Source organism: Prinia subflava, chromosome 8 (genome assembly GCF_021018805.1).
Source record: "Prinia subflava isolate CZ2003 ecotype Zambia chromosome 8, Cam_Psub_1.2, whole genome shotgun sequence".
Lineage (NCBI taxonomy): Eukaryota > Metazoa > Chordata > Aves > Passeriformes > Cisticolidae > Prinia > Prinia subflava.
This window is the reverse complement of record NC_086254.1, coordinates 3,592,660-3,610,234: the sequence shown is the minus strand read 5'-3', so window position 1 is coordinate 3,610,234 and position 17,575 is coordinate 3,592,660. Positions and strand designations below refer to the sequence as shown.

General features: G+C 44.8%; 1 protein-coding gene and 1 long non-coding RNA gene across 4 annotated transcripts; one reads left to right on the top strand and one right to left on the bottom strand.

The window, feature by feature from the left end:
• Positions 1–1,846: 1,846 nt before the first annotated feature.
• On the bottom strand, positions 1,847–9,876 carry RFC2 (replication factor C subunit 2). Of its 2 annotated transcripts, none has more exons than XM_063402406.1 (11): positions 9,678–9,876; positions 8,303–8,372; positions 7,458–7,499; positions 6,961–7,067; positions 5,728–5,829; positions 4,907–5,007; positions 4,091–4,248; positions 3,660–3,725; positions 3,152–3,232; positions 2,707–2,820; positions 1,847–2,096 (listed from the first exon to the last, which is right to left on the bottom strand). In XM_063402406.1, the coding sequence occupies exons 1-11, from the start codon at positions 9,800–9,802 to the stop codon at positions 1,947–1,949; spliced, it is 1,116 nt and encodes a 371-aa protein (XP_063258476.1). In that variant the 5' UTR covers positions 9,803–9,876; the 3' UTR covers positions 1,847–1,946. The 2 variants fall into 2 exon arrangements, with proteins under 2 accessions (XP_063258476.1, XP_063258477.1); XM_063402407.1 differs by having other exon boundaries at positions 1,847–2,057.
• LOC134553095 (uncharacterized) lies at positions 9,859–15,377 on the top strand. 2 transcript variants are annotated; one of them, XR_010081030.1, is made up of 4 exons: positions 9,859–9,972; positions 12,837–12,933; positions 14,066–14,229; positions 15,240–15,377. It is a non-coding gene; the product is annotated as an uncharacterized LOC134553095 (long non-coding RNA). The 2 variants fall into 2 exon arrangements; XR_010081031.1 differs by lacking the exon at positions 15,240–15,377 and adding an exon at positions 14,362–15,213.
• Positions 15,378–17,575: the final 2,198 nt, after the last annotated feature.

The following is a 17,575-nucleotide window of genomic DNA, read 5'->3' as shown; positions in this document are numbered from 1 at the left end:
AGCACACTCCTGGAAAAGCTGCAGCCCAGGGCTGGGACAGGAGCACTCTGTGCTGGGTTGGAATGGGCTGCAAGCTGGGCCCAGAGAGTGGTTGGGAAGGTTCTGCATGCAGGCACCAGTGGTGTCCTCAGGGGTCTGTGCTGGGGCCAGCTCTGTTCAATATTTTTATTGACGATGTGGATGAGGGGATTGAGTCTTTCATTAGTAAATTTGCAGATGACACCAAGCTGGGAGCCTGTGTGGATCTGTTGGAAGGGAGAAGGGCTCTGCAGAGAGATCTGGAATGGTTGGATGGATGGGCAGAGTCCAATGGGATGAAGTTTAATAAATCCAAGTGCTGAGTTCTGCATTTTGGCCATAATAACCCCCTGCAACATTACAGGCTTGGGACTGTGTGGCTGGACAGTGCCCAGGCAGAAAGGGACCTGGGGGCTCTGGTGACAGCGGCTGAACATGAGCCAGCAGTGTGCCCAGGTGATCAAGAAGGCCAATGGCTCCTGGCCGGGATCAGGAATGGTGTGGGCAGGAGCAGGAGCCCTGGACTCAGCACTGGTGAGGCCACACCTCGAGTGCTGTGTCTCCTCAGTTTATGAAGGACATTGAGTGCTGTGTCCAGCTGTGTCCCCTCAGTTTAGGAAGGACATTGAGTGCTGTGTCCAGCTGTGTCCCCTCAGTTTAGGAAGGACATTGAGAGCTGTGTCCAGCTGTGTCCCCTCAGTTTAGGAAGGACATTGAGTGCTGTGTCCAGCTGTGTCCCCTCAGTTTAGGAAGGACTTTCAGACCCTTGATCGTGTCCAGAGGAGGCAGCGAGGCTGGAGAGGGGCTGGGAGCACAAACCCTGTGAGGAAGGGCTGAGGGAGCTGGGGGTGTTTAGCCTGGAGAAAAGGAGACTCAGGGGTGACCTCATCACTCTGTACAACCTCCTGGAAGGTGGCTGTGTCAGGTGGGGTTGGTCTCTTTCTCCAGGCAGCACTGACAGAATGAGAGGACACAGCCTCAAGCTGCACCAAGGGAAATCTAGGCTGGATATTAGGGAAAAGTTTTTCACAGAAAGAGTGATAAAGCACTGGAATGGTCTGCCTGGGGAGGTGGTGGAGTCACCATCCCTGGATGTGTTTAAAAAAATACTGGATGTGGCACTCAGTGCCATGGTTGAGCTGATAGGGCTGGGTTGGACTTGATGATCTTAAAGGTCTCTTCCAACCTTGTGATTCTGTTAATTATATTAAGATGTATCTGCTTGGAAATACAAGTCTCACATCTCATATCAGGTGGTCAAACTCAATTTATATTTACTTTCTCTGCACTTCACACTTTATTGCCTATCTACATTGGCAAGGTGTTTCCAAAACTGGACAGGCAAACATGATTCCGTAGCTTTTCGGCAGGCTGAAACTATGACATTACCTAACCTAGATACGCAAGGACAGGAAAGGGAGCTTAAATGCAGAACATCCCAGAATTTAGTAAAGTTTTTTAAAGATTACAAAAGGAATATCTGAAATATAGTGGCACCATTAAAAAATGTGTAATATTTCTCCTGTATGTTTGGTGAAAATACCTTCCCTACCCACAGGACAAAGCAGCAGTTGCTCAATGTGTCTCAGTTATAACTTCAGTAATATTTTTTTTTGCAAAAAAAATTCCTTCTTGGTCTTGGTAAGATCACTCATGACCAGACTTGAAGTGTAATCCCTAACAACAGGATTCCACTTTTGTTTCTCCTGCTTAGGTCTCAATACCACAGACAGCAGTTTTGCTGAGTGCACTGGACAGACCTTAATTGCTTTGGACTGTCACAGTCCTCTCTCCTATCCTGGTTACAAAACACATACAATTTCGTGGGTTAAAGTAAATTTTAGAGCTTTATTGGTCCAAATAAAAAAAAAGTATGAAACATTTTTGCAACACAACCTGGTTTCTTCCCAGCAGGCTCGAGGAGGTGCCTAACTGGCTGCAGGGGCTGCAGTCTTCTGGCACAGCCTGGCCAGCAGCCCAGCCATTTGTAAAAGGGAGTTCACACCTTCTGCTATCTTCATGTGAGTGTACCCAATCTCCTGGTGGCAGAGACATTGTCTTCTGTTTACTTCCCCAGTCTGTGTATATTTTACAAATGACTAAACAGAACATATCCTTTACTAAAGGCATAGACCAGCTTTGAGTCACTCATAACTCAGAGAATGTATCTATCTCCTCCTGTAAACCAACTAAAATGTCTTTTCATTTTAAAATCAAAGCCTGTATTTCCCCACGTTCTTTATAAGAAGCAAGGTGCCTGCATATGAGGACAGGTTTCAAATATGAAGTGGTCCCATATCACCAGCTTATTGTTTGTCAATTCTCTGTTGATTTAATATTTTACTGTCTGTTGGACTAGAATCAAGCATGCACTTGAAAAACATTTTCAAGGAGTTATTTGAGGCTTTGATATAACTAATAAATTCAGTATTACATCCGCTATTAATTTTAGCTGATCACTAAAGTGACTTCTGGCACTTCTGTGGGTGTTCAGATGCTAAACCTCAAGTGACTTCTCACTGACAAACTGATGATGCAGTGGGAAAGAAAGCAGTAATGAGTCAAGAAGAACCCTCTTTGTGCTAATATACAACAAATTTTAAACAGAACCCCCTGCGGCTGCCTCTGATCACATCCTCTTCTTACAAAGGCCCAAAAGGGCCCAACAGGAGCGGAGTTAGTACTAACCTTGATAAATTCCAGTTTCAGATACTCTGGCATTTGAAAGGTCTTACACACACGGAAGATATTGCCAATGACATCTTCTGGAGAGTATCCAAGGCGCCACAGGTGGGCAAGAATCTGTGCAGGCAACAATAACCCCCTATTTATCTGCCAAGGATATTCACTTTTGGAACAGCTGTATATAACTACTGAAATTGCATGTACTATTTATTACCTGATTTAACCTCAAGCATCTAGCAATTAATTTTACTATAACTTCCCTTTTTTTGCTTGTCGGCTTATTTATCTGAACAAACTCCTGCCCAAAAGGGATTTAGTTTATCAACTCATCTACATGCTATGGCCCTTATCTTAAAAAACAACACACATTGTGAATTCCTCAAAGCAAACAAAAAATTTTGTAGAGAAATAATGCCTGGCTATACTGACACAAGACAGGAAAACCAACCTTGTATGCTTCATCAATATTTGCATTTATGCAGTGTTGTATCATTTCCTTCACAAGCAGAGGATGAGGCTCGTCACATACCTGTATCCAAGAGAAATATTACACTTAAAATATCAGAAGACTTTGTGTTAAACTTCAGGTATTTTCAAGCTGTGGAATTGAAGTACTGAACCAGAAATATTCCATAATACAGACTAAATTTTAAGTAATCTGACTTTTCAGACAGTCTGTCTTGGCAGACTCAACAGCATGAAATGAGAACACCCAAGTAACAGATTCCCAAGTTATCACTGAAATTTCCCAGCAGTTACTGGATTTGTGTGCTTTGAGAGAGTTGCAAAGGTCTCAGATGTGCCATTAGGGACAAAAAGGCTACCTAAAGTCTAAAACTATAACTGCTGCTCACACAGGGCTGTCTGCAAACCAGCAGAAAGGCTTCTGTGTCCAGTGGAATCTCACACAGCCACGGGCTCATCTTCTGGCAAAACTGTTCTCAGCTATTACTGACCTTAAAGACGTTTTCACTGTTTATAAAGCCAAATCCAGAGTATGTGGACTGTAGGTTGTTTAATGCCTGTGAAAGAAAAAATAAGATTTTATTTATTTTCTGAAGAGCTCTACTTTTCAATCCCCTCCTCAGGATGAAATGCACTTTAGGAAATGATGCCAAATAAGCAGTGTGCCATTAAACAACAGAAAAAAAATCACAAATTTATGCTGACTTTATTTCCTCCCACAAATTTGGTATCCACTTCCCACCAACTCACTTTTAAGGAGCATTTTAAACCCTTACAAAACCAAATAGTTTAGTTACTCTTGAGCCACAAGTCACATCCTCCTTTGCTTTACCTCCCCAGAGAGGTAAATCCTTGAGAGCTGCAATTCAAAAGGTTTTTGCTTTAAATAGAAGCCTTTGTTTCATTGTCTTTCTCCTTTTACCTGTCTCATATCACCTTGGGCTGTGAAAATAATGGCTTCTAGTCCATCATCTGTATATGCTACATCCTCTTTCTCAACAATTTTCAGTAGCCTGGCGAGTATTTGTGCATCTGTCAGCTTGGTGTAACGCAGCACTGCACACCGAGACTGAATAGGTTCTGAGGACAGAGATGTGTGATTAGCTCCTCTCTCTTTTTCTCAAAAAACCCCACAACCCAACAGACATCTTCATTTCAGTTTCCAACAATTCCAACAAAAAAGGACATGTAAGCTCCAAGCAGAACACATCCTCTTCCTAAGCACCTACAACTGTTGTAGCCCTTCCCTTGAGCCCAAATGTGCTACAGGAGTTTTCCCAGATATGTGGAAATATATACAAAGCTCAGCTTCCTCTGTTCCCCTTGGATTTCTGAATATAGATGTTTATCACGTTATTTTTTCAAGAGAAGTCTAAAGGTCTGTAATATGTTCACCTATAGGTAAACTTAAGATTGTGATTCAGAAAGGACAAACAGGGTTCAACACCCAGTAAACATCAAACACCCTAAACTGTAGCAGAGTTGGATGCAGATTAAGTCCAAAGCATGAGAAATCTGCTTCTGCAGTCACATACAGCACTATCCATCAAAAATGACTGCTTAGAGGGTTTCCTGACTACACAAACTCTTTTATCAGCTGAAGTACAGGTGGCTTGATTTTTCACAAGTGCCATTCTTTCTTGCAACAAGCTGGATCAAGGCATTTCTGGAGGACTGGAAGTTGGCCAGCAATGTGGAGAACACATGACATGAGCACCCAGGAAGCAGCAGCACTTACCTATGATTTTGTCAGAGGCATTGCACGCCAGTGCGAAGCGCGTGGTTTTGGAATAAATTTCCATTGTTCTTCTCAATGCTTGCTGTGCTCCATCTGTCATGCTGAGGGGAGACAAGGAGTTAGGACAGATCTTGCCCTTCACTCACTCATAGGTGAAACCTAAAACTATTTGCATACAAGATTCAAGTTTATTGATATTGAGCTGTGCTTTGTAATATTCTGGTTTGATAAACTGAGCAGCTTTTTCTGGTCAGGTGAACAAATCACACTGCAGCACAGGTTGTCACTGAGACCTCCATAACATGCAAAATGAAACCATTAATGCTCTGGAGAACACTGCTAAGAATATGGAGGAAGACAATGTCCCATTTTCATCCAGTAAAATTCTCAACACAAGCAAAACTCTTTCCAAAGAGAGGGAATCACAGAATCACAAAGTCGTTTGTGTTGGAAGGGACCTTAAAGCTCATCCAGTTCCAACCCCCTGCCATGGACAGGGACACTTCCACTAGATGAGGTTGCTCCAAGCCCCATCCAGCCTGGCCTGGAACAGTTCCAGGGACTGGGCATCTTTCCAGTAAATTTCTGTGTTTCATATCCAGAGCATTCCACATCAATACTCAGCATCTCTTGTGAAGCAATGATCTCTTCTTGCTGTGAGTGCTCCCATAAGATCACTATTCAATCCACATGAATTTCCTAACAAGTTATTTTGCACAGCTTGATAGAAACACTCAGTAGTGTCCACAACTGGAGCTCTACAGACAGGAGAGATGCAGCACATTTCATACAGTAGCTGAGGTCCAGAAAAAACAACGTACCTGTCTGCTTCGTCAAGGATGATTATTTTATGTCGACCTTTTGGAAGTGTGACCTTTTGCTGGGCAAACATTTTGATTTTGTTTCTTACAACATCAATGCCTCTGGAATAATAATTCAATTGATTCATGGTAAGTTGAGTGAAAATACAGAATAGATTCTTTTCAGCAGCCACAGAAGCTGAAGTGCTCCTGGTTCTCCTGCTGTTTGTTCCTGCCCCTTCAACTGTTTCAGCACAGCAGCTGTGGAACCACATTTTAACCCAGACTGTCCAACTGACAGATTCAAACACCAACAATCCTTGGTTTTGAGGGTCTTGAAGCAAATGATTTAACAGCAGCAATATAAATATACACAAAGCCAGTAACCTTACTTGCAGTACCACCACAAAATGACTTGTTTGGCGCAAGGGAAGGGTAATAAATAAACAAAGGCAGAAGCACATAAGATTGCTTTGCCAGGTCTTCCCACAGCTCCATCCACAGCCCCAGCTGTAGCTCCGAAGAGTTTAAGAAATACAGCTGGATAGACCAAATATCAACACAACACAGACACTTTCCTAGAGAGAATCTGTTCAAATACTTTCATTAAGAGAGGATTTTACTTTTTTGTTCTGTTTAGAAAAAGGATGTTGTGATTCTGTAGTTCTTCTGTAACTGGTACTAACAGAGTAAGTGAAGTGGATTGTGCTCAGATACTTTCCCACCAGGAAATGTCAGAATATTTCAGGATGGTTCTGAACAGAACTCAGGAAATATAATCAGCTCTTAGTGCCTGAATCCATAGAGTACAGTCAGTGTCTTCTACACATCAAACACCCTGATCCTACATTTAAATCCTCAACTCCCCTTATAGCCCTAATTTCTCTCACTCTGGGCACTGAAGAGTTTGAATATAAACAACCTGTTCACTTTTCCTTCTTAGGATTCTTGTGAATGCAGTGGGAAGGTTCTTTCAAATTCTTTCAAATAAACTCCAGGAAAAAAGTACCATTATGGATTCTGCACTCTACCTGTTTATATTTTCACATATGAAAGTATCTATAAAGTTTATAAAACATCAGGAAATAATATCTTGATGGGGGAACACTAAAGATTGCCTACCTTTTAGTTGGAAAGACTGCAGTAAAATAAGTCTTAGAGGCCTTGCTATAGCATTAAGCCTATCAAACTGGCCTGGGTTTAATGGAAACTTGCTTCTTCATTAAAAATGTGGGAAGGTTTATTCATTCTCACCTGTCATTTGAGGCATTCAGCTCCAGAACAGCATCCTTTAATGCAGGACCAAGCAGAGCACGAGCCAAACACAGGATACTGGTGGTTTTACCTGTTCCTGGAGGGCCCTAAAAATGTGACAATGCAACAACTGCTGGTAAGTTGAATGCAATTTTCTAAGCTGTGCTCTCTACAATTCTCCTCACTCATGAAAAAAGGCTGCAGCAGAGGAACTGCAGAGAAAACAGCAGCCTGGGAGCTGTGCCTGAGCTCAGGATTCTGCTCCTGACAGAGGAGGTATGCTGCAGGGAGAAGCACAGGATGTGTTTCAGCAGGCACCTGAGGTAGATTTAACTTGTTTCCCTGTGTATTCTGCCAAGAACATCGCTCCAAGACCACACAACCAACATCTCCCTCACCAGTACATTCAGGCACAAAGCTCATCTGTACTGGGAGGCCATCCTGGATTTCAAATCCAGGACCAACACTGAAATACAGCACAACACAGCAATACTCACAGCAATTATAATATTTGGTACGTTCCCCTCTTTTGCAAAGACCTAAGAAAAAATGATAATAAGAAATTATGTAAGAAAAAAAAAACCATGAACAAATAGTTCCAATTCTGTTCTATTTTAAGCATCAGAAACAGGCTCCATTTTTCCCCTCATATTTTCATTTTTTGAACCTTGTTGCTTTCATATTTTTTAATTGAACTGTTAGAAATCAGCCCCTAGAATAATATGGAAATATTTAAAAGCACTTAATGCCACAGGTCTTTAGTACTCTTGCCTTTCCTTTGCATCTGTTTTAATTATATATTTGCTAGTATACTCTTTCTGTTAACAAATACTGTGCTCACAGATAAATTTGTCATAGAATTATAGAATCCTGAAATAGTTAGAATTGGAAGGGACCTTAAACTTCATCTCATTCCAACCCCCTGCCATGGACAAGGACACCTTCCATTAGACCAGGTTGCTCCAAGCCCCATCCAACATCACCTTGGACACTTTTGGGGGAAAATTGATATGGCAAACATTTATTTTCCAAAAAAACCATGATTTTTCTTTCTGTTGTTATATGAATTATAGTTATTAATTGAAACAGTATTATTATAACAGCTACATATTCTCTAAACATTAATTTTAAACAATCCAGTTGAAGAAGGCAAATTTCCTTAGACATCACTCAAATACCATGAAAAACTTGTAATTTTTTTAAGTAAATCAGGAAGTTTTCTTCCACATACTCAAGTATGGATGTAAAAATACAATAGTGTTTTTACTACCCTCTGGATTTATGCAGAAATATGGGGTTTTTTTGAGATAACCTGTAAAAAGATATAGGGACAGCTACACACCTCCAACCTGCTCACAGTATCTTCATTTCCAACTATTTCAGACAGTTTCATGGGTCTGTATTTTTCCACCCTGTAAAAGTAAAATTCCACACACTTCACCACATCTAATAACCCTTTAATAGTGCTTCAGAGTGATGGACAAGGAGAATTATGTTGAGAGAGCACAGGATAAAGATGGCTGGACGTGTCTTCAGTGCAAGTTCTGCAGGGTGCCTGTCATTGCTGAGCACAGCACTCCACAACACTGATCAGTGACTCAGAGAATCCCAGAATGGTTTGGTTTGGAAAAGACCCCAAGGGCCACCTCACTGCAGCCTCCTGCCATGGGCAGAGACACCTTCCACTGCACCAGCTTGCTCCAGGTCCAACCTGGCCTTGGACACTGCCAAGGATGGGGCAGCCACAGCTTCTCTGGGCAACCTGTGCCAGGGCCTTGCTACCCTGAAAGGTTTTACTTTCATTGGTATAAAAAAAGCAAAAGGAGGGGTAAAATTGCTCAACTCGAACAGGAATTTGGAATGCCTCAGCCTGAGGGGAGAAGCCACGCTGTGTGTTATCCCACGGGCAACAGAGTGCAGGGCTGAGCTACAAAGGAAACCAACTGATTTTCTTTACTCTTGATTTCTGGAAGTGTCCCAGGCCAGGTGGGACGGGGCTTGGAGCAGCCTGGTCTAGTGGAAGGTGCCCCTGCCAGGAGGCTGGAACGAGATGGCCTTTACGGTCCCTTCTAACCCAAACCATTCTGTGATTCCTGCCTTCCCAGTCCCGGCAACAGACGGGGCAGGTCACAAGGCTTAGACACAGCCCCCGATTCCGAGCCAGACTGAGCTCCCGCACCCCGGCGGGCATCGGGGGACAGCCTTGAACACGCGGCTCTGGCCGCGCCGGGCTCCCCCTCAGCCCCGCCCGGGCTCCCCCTCAGCCCCGCCCGGGCTCCCCCTCAGCCCCGCCCGGGCTCCCCCTCAGCCCCGCCCGGGCTCCCCCTCAGCCCCGCCGGGCTCCCCCTCAGCCCCGCCCGGGCTCCCCCTCAGCCCCGCCCGGGCTCCCCCTCAGCCCCGCCGGGCTCCCCCTCAGCCCCGCCGGGCTCCCCCTCAGCCCCGCCCGGGCTCCTCTCAGCCCCGCCGGGCTCCCCCTCAGCCCCGCCCGGGCTCCCCCTCAGCCCCGCCCGGGCTCCCCTCAGCCGCCACAACGCACCCCCGCCTTCCCGCCAACAGCGCCCCGCCCTCGGTCATTGGCTATGCCGCACGCGGGCCCGCCCCCTCCCCGCTCTGCGCCAATCACAGCGCGCCCCGCCCGCCCTTCGCACCGCTCCCTGTGGCGGGCAGTCATGGCGGCTCAGCGCGGCCGCGCTCCCCTGCCCGCTGCCTCTGCTCACCAGGGCAGCTCGTAGTGGCCGCCGCCGCCGCCGCCGCCGGGCGCGGCCCCTGCGGAGTCGGCGGGTCCCCGCTTCTCGCCTGCCGACGGCCCGGCCTTCTCGTCCTCCGCCACATCCACCTCCATAGCGGCGCAGCCGTCGCTCCCGCCCCGTCTGCCTGCGGCCGTGAGGGGAGGGAGGGCGGCGTTGCTGGCCCGCCTCCGGGGCGGGCCGGCGGAGGCACCCGGGGCGTGCGCTCTGCAGCCGGGGTGTGCGCTCTAGAGCCAGTCACCGGCTCCCATGGCTGTTCAGTGAGGTGGGCAGGCGGCAGCCCAGGTCTGTGATGGCCGCGCCGGGCTGGGCTGTGCCGTGCCGGGCTGTGCCGGGCCGTAGAAGGAGCGTTGGTGAGGGGAGGCCGCTCGCAGCTCGGCTGGGTGGGCCTGTACTCGTCTGTTTGGACTCGCTGGGCTTCCCACCCCACTGCGTGTTAATAACAACAATAACATCTTTGCATTTCAGCGGTCTAAAACTCTATCTACCTAGCCCCACCCCCCCCCCCCCGGCCCCTCATAAAACGAAAACAATAGAAGATGCATTGGAAAATATTGTAAGCAGTTACATTATAGTCGGGGGGATAATTCTGGCTCTATTTATTGAACACATATAATGTATACAGGTTGCCCAGGGAAGCTCTGGCTGCCCTGTACCTGGGAGTGTTGGATGGGCTTGGAGCAATCTTGTCTGCTGGAAAGTGTCCCCGTGGCAGATGATGGAATGAAATGAGCTTTAAGATCCTTTCCAACCCAAACCATTCTGTGATTCTTAATGTTCTTTTCCATGTTAAGTAAAGGTGGCTCATCCACCTAAGTCAAGACTAATTTTTTTTTTCTTAATTGATAGTTTTGATGAAGTGTTACAGTACTAAGATTACTGATGACCCTACATGCTATCAAGCCCCTGACAGAGAACTGGGTTGTTGTATCCATAGCATTAGAATTTGGAAATCAGTACTCATTTTCAACCTCAGTAGTTACTGGGGCCTTGGTACATCTTCCAGCTCTGTTTATGCTCCACATAATTAATGACATTTGTGTTGGCTCAGTGCACAGAGCATCTGTCCTTCAGTCTGGGCCCTGATTCCTTGGGAAGTGTTTCTAATTTAAGATTGGTGTGAGGCAGGAGCTCAGAACTGACCATATTTGCAGCTCAGTGTGAGCAGTGATGCTCCTCTGAGGGAGTAACTTCCTCTTATTCATCACAGTATTTGTATTCCAGTGATACTGTCAGTGCCTGTTATTGGTATTTTGAGGTTGACACATGAGCATTTGCCTTCAGCCTGTAAAACTGGCTCTGCCTATGGCCTGACAGTGATGAAGTGTTAAGAGTTTCTCCTAAGACTCTAAAACTCTGGGGGGGTGAAGTTGGTGTTTCTGCAAAGTGCAGTCTCATATCTGAGTTTTTTATGGTAAGTGCTTTAATCTTGTTTTGCACATTGTTTTTATTGACAGCTGTAGTGATTCCCAGTGGTTGTAGGATAACTGTTATGTAAGGGTAAAAGTGGAAGTTCTGCACCCTTCATGTGCCTGGCTGAGTTAACATCAGTGGATTAACTGCCTCCTTTGGAGGTAAAGAAGACAATTAAATAACAGCACAATTCTATGGCATATGAGGGTGAGAGCTGGCTTTTTTTTGATATTCAGGCTGTTTGTTCTGTAATACTCAAACTCACTCTGATACTCTTGTCTTTAGGTTTAATTTTCTGCAGTGCTCATCAGAACCCAACACGAGACAGTGAAATAGTGTTAGTCATAACAGCTGTCAGTGCAGCACCCTGGATATGCTTTGATTTCTTGCCAAATTAAACAGCAGTTCTGCTCTTAGGAAGTACCAGCTTCTAGATAAGATATCATTTTCCTGGCTAGCATTAATTCTACCACTCTGTGTGTGGAATTGCTGCTGATAAGCACTCAAAGGACAAAAGGAAAGGCTAATGATAAGCATCATTGCAGAGAGCCTGATGACAGGTTTTGTGATATGTTTCTGCTAACAGATGAAATAAATGTGGTTTTGAGCATGGTCTCCTAAAGAGCTGCAGCCCCAGCATAGGCAGGAGCTTCTCATGGTGGTTTATCAAACACAGAACAGGTATTTATTGAAGGCACAACAATATTGATAGGGATATGTGGCAGCTGGACAGGCAAATGTGAGCTGGAAGCTTTAAAACCCATCATGTTCCAAAATCCGAACTGTTCTTATTCTAGTCTGACAGCTGAGATCACAGGATACATCCAGAGTGAAATGAATTCCAAATTCAATGCTGAAATAGCAGAACTTTTGATGTGTCATCAGCAATGCCTAAATACACGTGTATGCAGATGTACTGTGTTATCCTGAAAGGAGAATCCTCCTGAATTTAAGATGCTTCTTTCAGACCTTTCTCCCTCACACCCCAAAAGATGTATGGAAATGCTTACTAAGTACTTGTAATCAGTATAGAGTACAAAGAAAGGCTTTTTGCTAATGGTTTATTCATCAGTGGGAGTGATCCTCTTCAGTGTATTCAAACAGCTTCTATTTCTAGTAGTGGAGATCCCCATCAGAGAAATAAATCATCATCTTGTGGTTGGCCCAGCAGCAAGGAAGTCCCAGCTGCAGATTCCTGAGCTGTAGGGAGCAGGTCTTCTAAAGATCATAGGGGAGCTCTTCTCAGACCAGCTCTAGTCCAGGGCTCAAGCTCCAGTCCCCATGGGGAGACTAAAGCCCAGCACAAGATGTTTTGAACTGGGTAAATGCAGAAGTCGTGGCAAAAGAATTGCTGCTTTGCATGCTGTGGTTGGTGAAAGTGAGGGTGGCTTGCTTGGAGTTTGAACAACAAATTGAAATTAGTGAAGACACTAAAAGTGAGGCAGTAGTTGAAGGCAGTGAAAAGCAAGAGCGAGGGTGATGTGAGGTGTAAACCCAGAAAGCAATAGAAGTAAAGCATGAGAGGAAACAACTTCAGGCAAGAAGTTAGCAGAAAGTATGGGCCTGTCTATTCAGTAATAAAAATTTCTTATATGCAGTGGTTTGGGGAGGGAGGGGAGAACCGTTTACCATTCAGGGTTGTTTTGCTCTTGGGTAAATCTGTGAGTTCAGTTTACTGTTACTGTTAGGCTAACACTCGTGCATGTTACCCTGCAGGTCCAGAGGGGCTGAGACATGAACTGCAGTATTAGGAGGAGCTCCTTGGGCTCCATGGGGGCCCCACTGCTGCAATTAAAGCTCCAGCTGCTGACAGGTAGGTCACAGAGCACAGACAGCCTCGCTCCAGGGACGTGGCCAGGCTGCAGTGCCCTCGCAGGCTGTTCCCTCTCTGCGCTCTCTGCCTTCCACACAGCCAGGCTGGAGAGAGTGGGATGGATTCTCATGCTACCAACCCTTTTATCTTGTGGTCACTGAGGCTGAAAGCAGAGAGCAGAGCTAGAACAAATAGCAGGAGTGAAAGTAATGATGGGGCTGGTGCTTCATGAAATAGGGCATCACCATGTCAGGAGCTTTCCTGGGCCTGACATGTCTGCACCCAAGACTGACAGGGGCCCTGATTCCTGCAGAGCTGCTGTGCTGGAGCTCTAGAGCAAAATGGGATGATGCTGTCAGTATATGCAGGTATTAACTTGTCCTGGTAGCATCACAAGCCTGTCCATTCTTCATGTGTTTATCCATGCAGTGGCCCTGAGGTACAGCTGTGCTGAGCTGATTTTACGGGTACCCTTTAGTATTTCTTGCTCAGTGTAAGGGCTGAGGTCTCACATTTTCTCTTCACCAGCACAGGGCCATCTCCCTGTTTATTTCCCCATCCACTGCCTCATCCTTACTCCTGTGCCTCTCCAGGAGCTGCAGAGCAACAGCAGCTCACCAGCACACTCTGGGTAAATACAGTGTAGCACCTGCCCATTGTTACCTGAGCGCTTTTATTTACAGCATCTCATTGCTTTTTACATTTTCATTAAGTATCTTTAAATATTCTTTTTTAATGCTGCACACAAAATTTTAAGCAGTGTGGCATCAATGTCTGTAGTTAGGAAATTTGAAGTGCAGGAAGTGAGGCAAAGCACAGGTCATGTTGACAGAGCAGCTGGAAAGATCAAGGTCAGCTTATTGCCACTGGAAGACTCTGAAGTTGCACATATTTACAATTATTTTCTATAAGCATTTGAAAATATTTAAAAGAATGGATTTTAAGTGCCATTTTAAGACAGAGAAGCTGTATTATGATTTTTTCTGCATGTGTTGAAGCATTTGTCCAGAGCTTTACACTAGGTTACAGCAAAAGGATGCAGCAGCAGTGACTAGCCAGTCCGACTCTCCTGCCCTTTGGTTGTTTAAGACTGAAAATGTGACTGAAATTTCCTTTCTTTTTCTTTGTTAAGCACATAATAGAGAGAAGCGAGTGTCCAGCCCGAGCCCAGCTGCGTGGTTACAGCTTTTGTCAGTAGAGGGAGTATGGACACCTGGGTTAAAGCCACACAGGTCACCCCCGGCATCCAAGGGAACTGACTTTCTCCTAGAATTCCTCTTTTGTCTGCAGAACCAGGTAAATTCTCTACACGTACATTTTTCCTAGATGCCAAAATGCAGCTGTTGGCTCCTAACGTGGCTGATGAAGCCGAAAGTGTAGGAGAGGGGAATGATCTCTGATGCTTGCCATGCTTTTCTTCTTGTGCAGCCTCCCTGGGAGCCCTTGTGTGCTTGCACCTGCAGCTGGGGCTGGTATGAGCATCACCTTTTCTCCTGTGTGTCATGGTCTTACTTACATTAGTGACCGTAGCAGGGTTCTGTTTGCCTCCAGGGAGGACACAGCCTTCACCTTTTCACTGAGGAAGCTGAGAAAGTGACTCTGTGCATGACTTCCTGCCAAACACAGATGTTGCAAAGGGCATCCTGCAGGGCAAGTGCTTGCTGGGGCTCCCCTGTGTAAGGGGAAGGATCTTAATGAAGAAGAAGGAACCTAATGGCTCTGTGAGCTTTCTGCTTGAAGACTCAGCCCCAAGCTGGTGCAGAACATGGGGAGTGATTTGGGGGCTCTGCTGAATGGTGTAATCCAAGAGTTTGAAATGGAGGTAGACAATCTGGGTTCATCCATTCTTTTACCAGTGTTTTCAGATGTGACATTTGATCTCTGTTTCCCATAAAAATGGGAATGCGGACTGGCTTGATTTATGTTTATCAGAAACTTCAAAAGAAATGTGCAACAAATTTGCTATAAAGTGGATTGTACTTTTTAATGTTACAGTATTGCTTGATTCTGGTTTGACACCATGTAGCCATGATACAGCACAATACTGCCAGAGTGTATCCAGCATTTGTACTTCCTTGTGCTCATTCCTGCATTAGCAGTCTGGGAACATTCTCCACTGACTGCCCCTAATTAGTACTGCATGACATTATGCAACCCATTTCAGCTGTATCTAGTCTCTTAAATGCTGGGCAAAACTCAATCAGAGACCTTGTTTGGCTGACTGCAACAGAATAAATCTTAACATTTCTCTACATTCATTCTGTACATGCCACAGATGGAAGTGCAATAGTTTTGTTGTTTATCAGCAATCCAGGATTTAACAGGCCGTGAAACTCTGGATTCATTCAAGTCTGCAGAGCATGGATTTAGAAGTATCAGAAGGAAGAGCTGCTCTATTCCAAGCCATCAAGTTGCTAAAGCATAAAGGACACATTTACCAAAAGGTTAAGGTAAGGGTCGAGTCTGGTTTGATTTAAAGTGCTCATGGTAGAAAACGTGAGAAAAATCTAACATAAAAAAGGAGTTATTATCTTCAGATCTCTGTGTGCACAGGTGATTTTTTTACTCTAAATGTTTGGTGTGGTTTTGCCTAGACAAGGAATCAAAAACAGGATGTGTGCACTTAAGGTTTGGTTTAGTGGCTGCATATCAATTTGGGATTGAAATGATGACTTGATCTAGTAAGTTGAGAGCCAAATACCAAAACATGCAGTTGATTGTCTGAGGAGAAAATGGTTTGTGAACCTTCCCTTAGTGTGGGAGGATATGAAAGGACACAGTCCTATGTTACTGGGTGAAGGTGTATTCTGGTTTGTGGGGTTAAAGTCCAGCAAAGCCCAGGTGCTGCATGAGCTGGCACTGCACAGGTAGAGCTGGCCCTGGGGCTCCAGGTAGCCTCTTTCAAAGGAGCTGGGACAGGACACTTCTGTGCAGGTAAACCTTTCTTTATTAGCCTTGCAATCCAGTCTCTCCTCCACCTGGGCTAACTACCTGAATTTAAGGCTGCTTCCCTAAATTAAATCTTAATTAGGTTCACTATATTCCTTAATTTAAGACACTTTTTGTTTATTATTTCCAGTTATCACAGAAGTTTGAGAAATAGGGGAGAGGAGAAAAAAAGTTTCTCTTTCTTGCACTAATCACCTTGGCTGTGCCACTTCCAAGTGAAAAAATCCTCTCAGAGCATACCCAGAGTAAGTGGGACTCATGTGCAGGTTTGAACACATGTTGGATAACCTCCTGGTGTTTAGTCACTTCCTGAAAATGCCTGATTTCCCTGCAGCCTGGTTGCTCTTTCTGCTGACCTACTTTAGAGGTGGTTTCCTCTAAAACATAAACACAACAGCAAAGGGCATTAAATTCCAATACTGGGAGAGCTCCATTGGAGCAGCAGGGTCATTTGTCCCCTCACTGTTGCATTTACCCCCATGTAAGAACCCAGTGACACAGATTGTCTATCTGCTATCAGTAAATCTTGCTTTAATGGTAATAGGGTTAACCTGATCAATTACACATTAGCACTTACATCTCTTCTTTTGCATTTTTGAACCTGTACTTCCTCAAAGCAGCTTTAACTGTAGCAGGAGGGGAAAGCCTTGTGTGAGTCTCCTTTTTTCCACACACCCACAGCACCTCAGAGTGTTTGGGCTGCATAGAAGATGCACTGATGCAGTGTCCTTGGTTGTTTGCAGAGCTGCAAATCACAGGGTAAAAAAAAATCCTGTTGAAACTGGCTTGGAGAAGTCTGAAACCATTTTGTATATATGGATTGTTGATTTAACTTAAGAGTGGTTTTTTGTTGTTTTTAAAATTTCTATCTGCATCACTAAGCTTAGGTGATGTTTGCACTGCCGGAGAATTATTTCTTCCTCCTCTTACCCCCATACCATAAAGAGCACTTTAAATATAAAATTGCTTTTTATCTAATCACACCACATGTCATTATTAATCCATATATTTTGCTGCTACCCAGGAAAGCCTTGCATATAAAATGTTGACATTTTTAAATGAATTTTGGCTGCTGCATCCCAGGGAGCATTTTTCTGCCTCTCCTCATTTGTGGGTTTTTATTGTGTTGGTTTTTCCCCTTTGTTTCATTTTGACTGCTCAGCTATGACTTATTTCTCATTTGCTCAGCCCTACAGGGGAGGTATCCTGAGGGCTAAAATTCATTAGGCAGTAATTAAACCAATGAAGGAGGCATGTTAATGTAAAATTCTACATTTCTTCTGTAGCTTCCAAGAGATAACTCTTCTGTCATCTTTTAGGAAGTCTCTCAGAAAGTAACAAATAGCATCTTTCTTTCCCTTAAGATTCCAGAATTCACAAGAAATTCAGAAAAGACTTCTCAGAAAGTCCTTGTTAGTGTCCTGTGCAGAATAATTAAAGTTCAGAACAGTCAGTGCTGATGGAAGGGTCCTGAGGGGAGGCACAGGCAGTGCTGGGTGTTGGGTTTGAGCTGTGAGGGACTGGTGGTTGTTCCTGTGCTCACAACCAGAGATGACAAATGACATCTGCACCTTCACATCACCTTCTCAGGAAAGCAAAGGATTGCAGAGGAGTGTTTTATCTACAGATAATGAGGGTGGTCTGTTACTGGGGGCACAAGGAAATGGCAGAGGGCTGTCTTGTCTACCTGGGA